This window comes from Astyanax mexicanus, chromosome 11, assembly GCF_023375975.1.
Source record: "Astyanax mexicanus isolate ESR-SI-001 chromosome 11, AstMex3_surface, whole genome shotgun sequence".
NCBI classification, from domain to species: Eukaryota; Metazoa; Chordata; class Actinopteri; order Characiformes; family Acestrorhamphidae; genus Astyanax; species Astyanax mexicanus.
This window is the reverse complement of record NC_064418.1, coordinates 29,401,426-29,415,290: the sequence shown is the minus strand read 5'-3', so window position 1 is coordinate 29,415,290 and position 13,865 is coordinate 29,401,426. Positions and strand designations below refer to the sequence as shown.

At 36.1% G+C, this 13,865-nt stretch overlaps 1 protein-coding gene across 1 annotated transcript; it reads left to right on the top strand.

Annotated features, from left to right (window-relative positions):
• The first annotated feature begins 1,429 nt into the window (after window positions 1-1,429).
• Window positions 1,430-10,080, top strand: arl5a (ADP-ribosylation factor-like 5A). Its single transcript, XM_007253479.4, has 6 exons — window positions 1,430-1,929; window positions 6,954-7,014; window positions 7,204-7,351; window positions 7,446-7,529; window positions 8,821-8,972; window positions 9,593-10,080. Exons 1-6 carry the CDS (start codon window positions 1,884-1,886, stop codon window positions 9,639-9,641), a joined length of 540 nt encoding a protein of 179 aa, XP_007253541.1. The 5' UTR covers window positions 1,430-1,883; the 3' UTR covers window positions 9,642-10,080.
• Window positions 10,081-13,865: the final 3,785 nt, after the last annotated feature.

Genomic DNA, 13,865 nt, shown 5'->3' with positions numbered 1-13,865 from the left:
TTATTTTTCTAATAATAATAATAGAATTTACATAATTTAAAGTAAGTCAATTACTTTTACTAGTTACATTCATAGTGCGGTAACTCCTTAGTAACTAGTAAATATAACTGATTACTTTTTCAAAGTAAGGTGCCCAACACTGGTTGCCAATGAGCAAGTTTCCCGACGCACAAGAGCAGGCTTATTCTATTTGCCTGAATAACATGAAATTTTTAAAATTAATACAGACATGTAGAAAAAAACGAAGACAAGCTGTAACCTAGATATAAATAATAATATCTTAATAATAATAGAATAATAATAAATAATAGAATAATATGCCAATTAGGCATATTTATAGCAGTAGGGTATTTTAATTTTCATCCCTGACTCTAATTCATTTAAGTTATATACCTGATTTGATATTTTTCCATACAATCCCTGCTAAAGTTTTAGGTGAAGGAGACCCAAAGAAGGTAAGTGCATGTTTCTGGAAAAACAAAAAAGTGGGCGTGGCATCGCAATGGTTACCATCCATCGTGATGTTGGGTCATAAATGACGATATGGCACCTCCTGGTCCTCCTCCACCAAAACATTCGGGTCCGGTGGTGCTGACACACTAAAAAAAGCTTATCAGTTTTGGAAGAGCATCTGTTTTTAGTTTAGCCTCTTCCTTCTTTTTTCGCTCACATCCCACTTGTACACTTAATTTCACCTTAATTCCGTCTTTCACAAGCAGCGCGTGTGCATTCATGGCATGGCCACAAGGCATGGATGGAATATTCAATTTTAACGCGAAAGAGAGGGTGTGGACGGAATCTGTATTTCTTTGTAATTTATTGTGTTGTCTTTGTTTCCATTTTAAACATACAAGAATCACCATTTATGAACTCACTATCTGTGAATTACTGTCCAAAGGGCCCCAATTACCAGCTGTAGGCCTATGGGAAGTTTGCAGCTAGTCATGGGGCCCCTACAGTGGGCTGCAGTGGGAGGGGCCCAAGGCAGTTGCCTAGCAATGCCTCTATGCAAAGACCGCCTCTGCAAACAATAATTACAAATAATGTCTAACTACTTGTCCTTCATATTCCTTTAATTCATAAAAATACAATGAAGTATTTTGCTAAACAGCGAAGAAACCATATTGTTTATACATGTGTTTCATTTTTTCTACAATAAACGGTTTTTGGAAAACAAAGGCGCTAGCATCATTGCTACTGTGTGCCAAACGTGTGGTGAGCTAATGCTGGACATTCGGGCAGAGCACGTTTAAAAGGCTTATAAATTGAATATATTTGAAACATTTGCAAGCTGTACTGTAACGTAATACTGTTCTGTGTTCAGTTAAAAACCTTACTCGTTTTGGACTCATTCAGGAGCGCCCTCTTGTGTCTGTGAAACCCGGAACACACCCTCGAGTGGGTGTTCTCCTCTGTAGAGGATCTCTGGCGCTTCCTCTCCAGCTCTGTGTGTGTATAGGGCTGCTGCGGCAGAAAAGAACAGCGGCCAGAACAGCAGCCGTCAATTTGAAAATGAGCTAGGCTGAATTAGCTAAGCTAGCTAGTTAAGCTAAGTCTTCTCATTGACCTACCGTTTTTATCATTCATCTCATCGATCTAGGCTATGACAGCAAATAAAGTATGCAGCATTTCAGACCCCGCGGTGTCGGAGAGAGATATGGACACTGGTCTCTCCTGTTTCGTCTTGGAAATACTCCCGGTGTCCAGCTAAAGAGCTAGGTTAGCTAACCCAGCTGGCTAGCTGTCACCGATTGCTCGCTTTAGCTCAGTTTTGCTTTCAGTTGGGTGGCTTTATTTGCTTCTAGCTACCACCCAGATAACGCTAAGCTAGGATTTAGACTGATTTGGGTTTAAACTGCCTACGGAGAAACCAGTCAACCGAAATGGGAATCATTTTCACCAAGTTATGGAGGCTTTTTAACCACCAAGGTAAGTCAGATGTTTCAGTAATGTCAGATTGGAGCTCGGTGAGGGAGGGGTGTAGGGTAGGTAGCGTAAGCTAACTTAGCTAGCTAGTTACCTAACCTAGGTAACCTAGCTTGGTTAGCTTGTTGGCTAATATGATGTGAGTTGAATTCCATAAACGCGTCTGAAACCACTCACTCAGAGGGCAAAGGTATCTAGCTAGTTAGCTGGCTAGCCAGGCAGCTTTTCTAGCTAATAATGGTCGACTGCGCTTGATCAGTGTTTATTAAACTTGCTAGTTAGACACGTTATCTAGCTTAGCTGGTCTGATGTTGACAAGCTATGTGTGGACCTGTGGATCTGTTTCTGTGGCTCTGTGGAGGTTTATGACCGACCCGAGGTCAGTTAACAGGCGTTTAGCTATCGGTAGCATTTAGCACCAGAGGGGTTCGGGCCCATTTTAGCTGTACTGAGACAGCGGACTCGTATGCTAACCTAGCTAATCTAGCTAACTAACGTTATATATGTGATTAAAGTCTGAAAATCTAACAATTCAATAGCGTTAACTGTGTTTTTATTACTTGCCAACATGATATCGTCTGTTTTTTAGCATGTAAATGATACCATCTAGCTAATTAACTCGCGAGCTTAGCTTGAGTGTGTATTCTGTCAGTTCAGATGGTCCTCACGATGATGTAGTTTGTCAGCTAGCCAAACTGGGCCAACTAACTAGCGTTATTTATGTTATATAGCAAGCTGTTTTAAAATTTTACTAGTGAATTTAACTATTAATATCAGATTTAGTAATACATTCTGACTACTCATATTACCAGGACCACATATAATTTTTATAGGAATCTTCCACTTTCTTACTTTTTTCAGTAATGACGCTTAAAAAACAAAGCAGATACAATTATCTATAATTCCTTTTACTAATAGAAAAAATAATTCTAGATCTATACATTGTAATTCTGGCTAGTAAAAACTGGCAATAACATATGACCTTAAACTGCACATATTCAAAATGCACACCTCTGCTTGTGAAACAGCTAACCCAGCTACAATAGAGATATTTTGAATAACAATTTGTACTAGTCAGAACAGAAAATGTTTATGAATATGTCCACCTGGGCATTTTACTAGTGCGAATTACAGAATTGTAGACATATGTAACTCTGTATTTATACATTTACACTAGAAAGAAAACATTGTAAAGGGCGGTAAATTGAATTTATAAGTAAAATGTATTTATGGGTAAGAATGAGAGAGATTCAATATAAATCAATCGTGAAATATAGAGGTTAGACAAAACTACATTAAGCGTGTGTCACCCTTGTATTAAGACTGGTCAGAACAGATTTATAGATCTGTAAATCTGATCTGACATTATTAAAATCAGATCTACATTTCACATTGATTTTATATCAGACATTCCATATTTTTTGCCTGTTTAGTATGTGTTAGGAAATCAAATTTGAGTATATTTGTTTTCATTAGTCTAGTCAAGCTAGACTAAAGTAGTGGTGGATTGTTGTGACTGACAGAATATAATGTATATGACAGAATATAATGTCAGAATATAATGTAGGATATCCTGCCATTATATTGTGTTTCATCAGTAGAAGCATGACATATTTGAGCTAAAGTAAAGGAAGTGAAAGTCCTTGCTCATAAAACCACTTCTGTATTCATCTGTAATACAGCCTAGTGCTTGGTGCAGTGGTCTGGATGTTGTTTTCTCAAAACTTTGTGTCTTCAAGCTGCTGTGGGCTTCTGAATGTCCTCTGACGAAATGATACAGGAGCTGGCACTGACTGGGACATCCTCCTATGTGATAGCCTACAGTACATGGACTTTCATTCATTATAAATGATGTGGCCTAGTGCAGGCTTAAGTGTGACGCTGCTAGACTGACTGGGCCAATGGCTCTAGTTTCCCTAGAGAGTCGGCTTTCCTAAAAGATACGCTGGTTCTTTTAACATATTTTAAAATGGGAGCCAATGGAGGGTATATAGTGTGTTGAAAATATGACTTAAACCTATTGTAAACCACACCTATTCTCAGGTATTTGCAGCAGTGAATTGGAATGTGACAGCGTGGAACATTTCTTTGTTGTACCTGCTGTACTCGTTATCATTAACTGATCTAGAAAAAGCCATGCTAAAACACAGCCAGAGTCATATTGTTATCAGGAGATGATAACTTAACACTAATTCCGGGTTGGAATGAGTAGATTTGACTGATATTTCAAATTGATATTTGGTGATGTTTTTGTTGTACCCTGGATGAGCAGAACATAGTCCTGGGCTTTTGGGTGCTGCAGATAATGGGTGTGCTGCACCACTGCAGGGCATTTGGGATGTGGTTTCATCCTCGCTCTGGCCATTGCATGTGAGGATTTTTTGTCTGAACAAAAATCTCAGTTCCAGTTGTGCAAGATCATCTGACTCAAATACAAAAACTGTGTTCAGCCTGATTCAGTCATTAACTCATTCACTATTCACTATGGGTCATATGCTATATAGATAACTGACTATATAGCCTTGAAATCCCCAGTTGTTGTGAGGTGGGACCTCCATGGATCACATCAGTGAGTCTTAAGGTGTCAATTACTCTGTCGTCTTTTAACCGGTTGTCTTTTCTTGGACCATTTTTGGAAGGCGCATGGACAATGCATACCAGGAAAAAAAAGCACAAGACTTGTCCTGTCCTAGTCATATATGCTTCCAAATATGTCCCCCCAGAAACCTGTGAACATCAAGATGATTTATGTTCTTCATATTACCTGTAACTGGTGCTAATGTTATGACTGACGAGTGTATATTTGTCTCTCATACCCTTAAGACCTTATTGTTGCTGCTGTTTTTCCTGTTTTCCTAATTTCAAAAGGTTTGATTGATTTTATATTGGAATAGTTTTTTTCCACCTCCAGTATCAAAGGCATTGATCTGATTTTTGCTCATGAACTAACTAATACACAGAACACATTTCTGAAGCTTTTTTTGTGGTCAGTGTTGTGTTCATGATAACACTGTTAGATGTTTCAGATTACAAGCCACATTGCTGAGATCCAGATTTTTGCTCAGACTTAACTGTTTTATGAGTTTACATTCATAAATGTAAGTGACCTGTATCTGTTTGTAATTTGAACGAATCTGTCCCTGAAACGCCTCACATGTGCACGTTGACACATATATAAACTTTGCTTTCTTCACCACCAACAAAAAAAATCTCAAGTTTGAGAGACAACTCAAAGCTTTATAAAGGTGAAATGGATGCGTTAGCATATGTGAAGCATCTTTTGCTTTTGTGGGAGCAAAGAGCTCGTCTGAAGTACATATTCATGTTCATGTGTACAAGCAAAAAGACAGTTTTTTTGACGGTTCACAATTATGTAGCATGTCTGTGGATCGGATACATATCGGATTTAGGACCACATATGAAAGTAACTCAAATCTGGTAAAAAATAAAAAAAATCATCTAATTTGGCATGGTCACACAGCCATAAAAAATCTGATCTGAGACACAATGAGCAAAAAATATTATTTGAGCCACTTCAGCCTGGTAATGTGAACATAACCTTATGTATATCTATAGGTTAATTGTTTCTTGAGCATTTAATTCTGATTAGAAAGCAATACTTTCTATTGTGATTCCTTTTCTGCACATTGAATGTTGCTTTTCTGCAATCAAATGAATAATTAATGATTCTTGTTCATTTGTAATATTAATTAAATGTATCTTATAGTATTTGAATGCACGCCTTTTGCTGATATAGGTGTTCACTTGTGTGCACACTGAAATCGTGTTCCCAGAGGTAGGCCCAGAACTGTTGTGTTCAGATGGCTTACTCTACCTCAGGGAAGCAGATTGACATTTTGACTGTTGAAACGTGGTTTTGTTTGTTCCATATTCACAGCTGTTAAACATCAGAGTGTTTCAGTGAGTGAGTGAGAAAATGACAGCTGTTTTGTTCTCAAAATTGGCAACAACACAAATAATATTTTTTGTCCATTATTACTGAAAACTTGTCACATTAATTATCATATTAAATGTCTAACCAGTATGTGGTAGTGCACAAAACTGATAATATGTTTTAGATTGCATCTCAGTTTTATAATTACGGTTACGATCAATGGCCCATATTTATCGAACGTCTTGGAGTAAAAATGTTGATCCAGGATCAGCTGATGAGAACAGCTGAATTCGACAGCTGATGAGAGGTGATCTTAGATCAATACTTTTACTCTGAGATGCCTGATAAATAAGGCCCATTTTTCAGATCATGTCTCTGCTCACTTACCAGTAGTGTTGCTGAAGATGTGTAGTTGTTTTATTCATGGCACATTTATTATAAAACCATAATAGTAGGGCTTGATATTTATCACAATAGAAAATATTTAAATAACGGAAATATAAATTTTAAGCACATATTTGACATTACTCAGAAATTCAGGGGCTTTATTAAGCTGGTAACTACATGACAATGTTCTGCCTTTCATAACTGAAGATCTGAGTATTGTTCAAATATAATACACTTATTATATCAAGCAGTAGAATTTACTCTATCTAATAAGCAAAGTGTTATCAATTTGTTATTAAAAATCTGTAATCGATCCAGCTTGGAATCTTATACTAAAAATACTAAAGAACACTCCCTTTTTTCATTTTATTTGGACTATTTTGTTTTATTTGGATGTGACTAAATATATATAAAAAAAAATTGGTGTATGTTTTTAAGAGATATTACAGGGCCCTGGAGTCAATTCACTGCATTCAAGTAGAGCAGAAAGGGCTGCACACTACAGGTTTTTTTGCCTGGCAGTGTCAGTGTGTGATGATGTACACCACAGTTGTTGATTTTATACTGTTCATATCCATATCGGATTTATATTGTATCAACCAAAATGTAAAAATGTATTAAAATATACATTTTGGACATATCGTCCAGGACTATGTTTAGTGTTACCATGATTGTATGATTTGCAGTTTGTTTGTAGTAAAATATTTATGATATATTTACTGTTTGTTTTATTTGTTGTGTTTAGAGCATAAAGTCATCATTGTTGGGCTGGACAATGCGGGAAAAACAACAATACTTTATCAATTGTAAGTATGATGTTTATTGTGAATCTTCTGTAAAGGTTTGAAATTCTAGATTTAGGCATATACAAATGCAGTACCTATAATTACATGTATGTATGTATTTATATACTTAATATAAATATATAGTATCATATATTAATATCTTGTCCTACAGTTCAGTAAAAAAAAATGTTTTTGCTGTGTGTTAATTAGCTCTATGAATGAAGTGGTACACACCTCACCCACAATAGGCAGCAATGTGGAGGAGATTGTGGTGAACAACACTCATTTTCTTATGTGGGACATCGGAGGTCAAGAGTCTTTGCGCTCCTCCTGGAACACCTACTACACTAACACAGAGGTACAGTTATTGAGCCTCTGTTTTATTAGATTGTTTTGCTGTTTGTTTATTGTACAGCACATTAAGTCACTGATTGTTCTCCTTGTGTTAACAGTTTGTAATAGTTGTGGTGGACAGCACAGACAGGGAGAGGATCTCTGTGACTAGAGAAGAACTCTACAGAATGCTAGCTCATGAAGTAAGAACCACCTTAATGTTGGGCTACAACTAACATCTCTGATCAGGACTGATCTTAGTTCATTATTTTTCATTTGTTTCATTCTTATGATTATTATTTTACTATTTACTTTTATTATTATTATTATTATTATTATTATTATTATTATTATTATCATTATTATTATTACTTTTTTATTATTTATTTAATTAAATCTTTACTTTTAAGTGTTCAAATTTATTTTAGTTTCTATGGTTATTTTATTGATTTTAAATTTTTATATATCTTTTATTTATCTACATGTGCATCTAAAACATTAGAATGTCATTGAACAGTTACTTTATTTCAGTTTAATTCAGATGAAAATGTAATTTTTCTTTTTCTTATTGTTGAGGATTATGGCTTTCAGCTAATGAAAACCCAAAAGTCAGTATTATAAAATTATATAAGACCAATTGTGGGCAGTGTGCCAAGTCCTGCTGGAAAATGAAATCTGCATCTCCATAAAAGTCATCAGTCGAGGGAAGCATGACGTGCTGTAAGATTTTTTGGAAAAACACTTCACTGACTTTAAACTTGATACACAGTGCATCAACACCAGCAGATGACATGTCTCTCCAAACCATCACTGATCAACAGTAAATTTTACATTTAATGTGCAAATCAAGGAGGCAGAGTCTGGGGGAAGAGTGGAGAGACACACAGTCCAAACTAGGGTCTAGGGTGAAGTTTTCACAATCAGTGATGGTTTAGAGAGACATGTCATCTGCTGGTGTTGATCCACTGTATTTTATCAAGTCTAAAGTCAGTCAAGTGTTTTTCCAAAAAATCTTACAGCACGTCATGCTTCCGTCTGCTGACAACTCATGGAGACATGGATTTTATTTTCCAGCATGACTTGGCACACTGCCAAAAGTACCAATTGGTCTTATATAATATTCTAATTTTCTGAGACACTGATTTTTGGGGTTTTCATTGCATAATTATCAACAATAAAAGAAATAAAGGCTTAAAATGGATGAACTGCATTAGAAATGAGAGTCACCCATGTCTTTTTATTGTGTATGTATAGTCATATTATGTTTATTTCTCATTAATTAAACATGTAAACTATAGTAATTCCAACGCTAAACATTATTATGTTCACGGTTGGCATAAGCAGCTAATGCATTTTTGGTTTTATCATATCTGGAAAAAACTGGGTAGTGTTGGTCTGAAACGTTCAGGAAACATGTTTGTGTATTTAGATAATTTAAATAATTTACATATTTTGTTTTTTATGTTATGAATATATATATTATGTGTTTTATAGGACCTTAAAAAGGCTGGTTTGTTGGTTTTTGCCAACAAACAAGATGTGAAGGGTTGTATGACAGTGGCTGAAATCTCACAGAACCTTCAACTCACTTCCATTAAGGACCACCAATGGCACATCCAGGCCTGTTGTGCACTTACAGGGGAAGGGTAAGTTGGGTGGGTTTGGGGGCATCTCAGAAAAAGCAGTATATATCAGTGTTTATTAATAACACCAAAAACACAGCATGCTGGATGTTTAAATAGTAAATATCTGTGTATAGATACACTGACTCAGCAAACTGCATTGGTTTATGTTGTTTTACACTGAATTATATTGATGTTTCTACATTATAATTTACACCAGACTGTACTCAAGACTGAGTGTCATTCCTTATACTGAATACTGAGAACATATACTGAGTATACAAAATTATTGGGACATGTGTTGCTTTATTTATTTTTTATTTTTTAAATCAATGGTATTAAAAAGTGTGTCTCCTGCTTTTGATTTTTTTTATTTCAAACTTCTTTTCAGGAACTGCTTCTTACTAGATTTTGAAACATTACTGTTAGTATTTGATGGCTTTCATCAATAAGAGCATGAATTAGGGCAGGCTGTTGGTTAATTACCACCTGACCTCATCCGCAACTCTCTAACTCATCCCAGAAGTATTGGGTGGAGCATTATCATCATTCCAGAGAACACAGTTCTTCCACAGAGTGATTGTGTGTGAGTGTGTTACATTTGTATTGTATTTGCAGTAATAGTGTATATTCTCTCTCTGCAGGCTCTGCCAGGGACTAGAATGGATGATGTCACGGTTGCGGGTGAGATGACCTCTGACCTAGGCGAGCAGCGGACACACTTTCTCCTGTCGCTCACTGTGACGGTGACTCAGCGATGTCACCAGGGCTCGTGTGATTAATTTATTACAGCTCTCTGAGAACTGTGAACAAATAACTTTCAACTAACTTTTCAAGTGTGTCAGGATGTGCAAAACCACGTGGACTCCAAATCAGTGTTTTCCTGCACGCTGGCCCTATAGAGGAGCGCTCAGACTGTAGCGGAGTGGGGCTCTGCCTGGAGTGGCCTTTGCAGTATCGTTTGACTGCCTGACGTAGTATTGCCCTGTGTGTACAGTCCAGTATTTACATTAACCCTGTGCCTGCGTCTGAACCTCTCAGTACCCAGGGCATAAAACAGACAAATGCATCATGCAAGGAGAGGCTCTACACTTTATGTAAAAAAAAATAAATAAAGTGTTTTTATCCATCATGACTGCAATTTACTTCTTTTACCCTTCGGTTTCTGTAAGTTCAATTTGGTGCTGTTGAACACTTTAAGATGCATCTGTTCTTTGAGATACACACTTTGCTTTCTGACCCCTAGGGGGTATCAGATTGGTTTGAATATTTACTTTGTGCTGATTTGATGTTCATACAGGTGTAGTATTTGGTGCAGGACTATTTATAACCACAGGATTAGTATCTGTAGAGATTCTGATTCTGAGTATTTCTATTTTGCAGTTTTTTCTTATTCTAGTTCATTAACTGCTTCATAATAAAGCAGCCAGCACACCAACTGGCACATATAGTTAAGCACCAGCACACTACCTGGATCATCTTAAGCTGGCACAATTCAAAAACTGCCGGCATACCAATTGGCACACTGTACATTTTTCCACTCCCTTATTACTGTCTGTGAGGTGCTTGGTGTGTTTGTTTTCTGCATCAATAAAAACGTCACCCTGTCCATGGGATATTTCTACCTAGTGTCCAATATTCCTAGGTTGTAGGCACAAGACCGACAACAAACCAGACGAATTAAACGGATAAGAAGATGGATGGATGAATAATTGCCGAAGTTTAGTAATGTATGGACATAATGAAACCATACGATGAAAGTGGCTGAAAATCGCACAGGTGATAGCAACGGACAGCCTCTTTCAAATGATAGTAGGATTGTCATCATAGTGTGTTCCAATCTTGAGTAATTGAATTTTTTAATAATTAAAAATTAATATAAAATCAACCCTACCATGAAAATGGCTGATAGCCACGGACAGTCTCTTTCAAATGACTGTAGAATCACCGTCGTAGTGTGTTCCATTCTTGAGTAATTGAATTTAAAGCATTATTTTAATAAATAAAAATAAAGCACACTACCTGGATCATCTTAAGCTGGCACAATTCAAAAACTGTTGGCACACTAATTGGCACACTTTACATTTGTGGACAGGTCCAGCTCTTTAATATAAAATCAACCATACGGTGAAAGCGGCTGAAAATTGCACAGGCGATAGCCACGGACAGTCTCTTTCAAATGACTGTAGAATCACCGTCGTAGTGTGTTCCATTCTTGAGTAATTGAATTTAAAGCATTATTTTAATAAATAAAAATAAAGCACACTACCTGGATCATCTTAAGCTGGCACAATTCAAAAACTGTTGGCACACTAATTGGCACCCTTAACATTTGTGGACAGGTCCAGCTCTTAGTTATGCAGATTTTAATGTTTTTTTTTTTAGTCTAGAAGAAAATCTTTTGATTCCCCAAGGTGCCACAAGTCTTTGAATGAACAGTAAAGTGGTAGAGACACTTTTTCTTTATTCTTTTTGTAGTGCAGAATTAAGAAGAACCACACTTTTCTAAAAAGAATATTTATTTTATTTATTTTATTTTATTTATTCAATTTAATACATTTGAATAAATAAGTAGCTCTGTGGCTTTTTTATATATATATAGTATCAGGTTTTAAGTTTAACACAAACTCAGGTTGTCCATCTGATTTCTTTCTTGTGAAGGGTTCTTTAAATAACCCTGTAAAGAAAACCTAAAAGGGCTCCGAGTCAAAAAAAAAACCTTTTTACCAAAAAGTAGATAAGAGATGCGAGAGTGAAGAACCGTTTTAAAAGTTGTACTAAACCTCCACATGGTGGCAGTGTTTTAGAAAGAACCCTGAAATGTATATACAAGCTTTCAGTAGGTAAAGGCACTTCACTATTTCAAATCACTACTTTGAAGAATATGGCACTTCTTTTGTGCCCTTACCTTTTATAAGACAATAGTGGTAAATGACTCTGATCCACTCTGTCTCGGATGTTTTTATTTGTGTGTATTTTTCCACTCCCTTATTACTGTCTGTGAGGTGCTTGGTGTGTTTGTTTTCTGCATCAATAAAAACGTCACCCTGTCCATGGGATATTTCTACCTAGTGTCCAATATTCCTAGGTTGTAGGCACAAGACCGACAACAAACCAGACGAATTAAGCGGATAAGAAGATGGATGGATGAATAATTGCCGAAGTTTAGTAATGTATGGACATAATGAAACCATACGATGAAAGTGGCTGAAAATCGCACAGGCGATAGCAACGGACAGCCTCTTTCAAATGGTGGCGGAATCGTCGTCGTGGTGTGTTCCTATCTTGAGTAATTGAATTTAAAGCATTATTTTAATTTAAAAAATGTATATGAAATCAACCATAGGGTGAAAGTGGCTGAAAATCGCACAGGCGATAGCAACGGACAGCCTCTTTCAAATGATAGTTATTTCAAATGATAGTAGGCTTGTCGTCATAGTGTGTTCCAATCTTGAGTAATTGAATTTTTTAATAATTAAAAATTAATATAAAATCAACCATAGGGTGAAAGTGGCTGAAAATCGCACAGGCGATAGCCAAGGACAGCCTCTTTCAAATGATAGTAGGATTGTCATCATAGTGTGTTCCAATCTTGAGTAGTTGAATTTTTTAATAATTAAAACTTAATATAAAATCAACCATACGATGTAAGTGGCTGAAAATCGCACAGGCGATAGCAACGGACAGCCTCTTTCAAATGGTGGTGGAATCGTCGTCGTGGTGTGTTCCTATCTTGAGTAATTGAATTTTTCAATAATTAAAAATTAATATAAAATCAACCATAGGGTGAATGTGGCTGAAAATCGCACAGGCGATAGCAACGGACAGCCTCTTTCAAAAGATAGTAGGATTGTCATCATAGTGTGTTCCAATCTTGAGTAATTGAATTTTTTAATAATTAAAAATTAATATAAAATCAACCATACGATGAAAGTGGCTGACAATCGCACAGGCGATAGCCAAGGACAGCCTCTTTCAAATGATAGTAGGATTGTCATCATAGTGTGTTCCAATCTTGAGTAATTGAATTTTTTAATAATTAAAAATTAATATAAAATCAACCATACGATGCAAGCTGAAAATCGCACAGGCGATAGCAACGGACAGCCTCTTTCAAATGGTGGCGGAATCGTCATCGTGGTGTGTTCCTATCTTGAGTAATTGAATTTAAAGCATTATTTTAATAAAAAAAAATTAATAAAAAATCAACCATAGGGTGAAAGTGGCTGAAAATCGCACAGGCGATAGCAACGGAAAGCCTCTTTCAAATGATAGTAGGATTGTCATCATAGTGTGTTCCTATCTTGAGTAATTGAATTTAAAGCATTATTTTAATTTAAAAAATTAATACAAAATCAACCATAGGGTGAAAGTGGCTGAAAATCGCACAGGTGATAGCAACGGACAGCCTCTTTCAAATGATAGTAGGATTGTCATCATAGTGTGTTCCAATCTTGAGTAATTGAATTTTTTAATAATTAAAAATTAATATAAAATCAACCATACGATGTAAGTGGCGGAAAATCGCACAGGCGATAGCAACGGACAGCCTCTTTCAAATGGTGGTAGAATCGTCGTCATGTGTTCCAATCTTGAGTAATTGAATTTTTTAATAATTAAAAATTAATATAAAATCAACCATACGATGAAAGTGCAGTCCACATATACATATTTTTTTAATTTGTGACCCACTTGTATTTGTCTTTGTATTGTACATAGATATACCGTGTAACAAAATATATAAGGTATTGTATGGAAAGGTGTAACAACCAAAAATTTGCTTTGTTGCCTGAGGGCAACACTATGCCATAGAGTGTTAAACTGGCATTTTGACAGCTAAATCTGCCACATTGTTTAACACAAACTTTTGATTTCAGATAATGTCACCACCAGTTAAGATAGGATGGGGAGGAATTG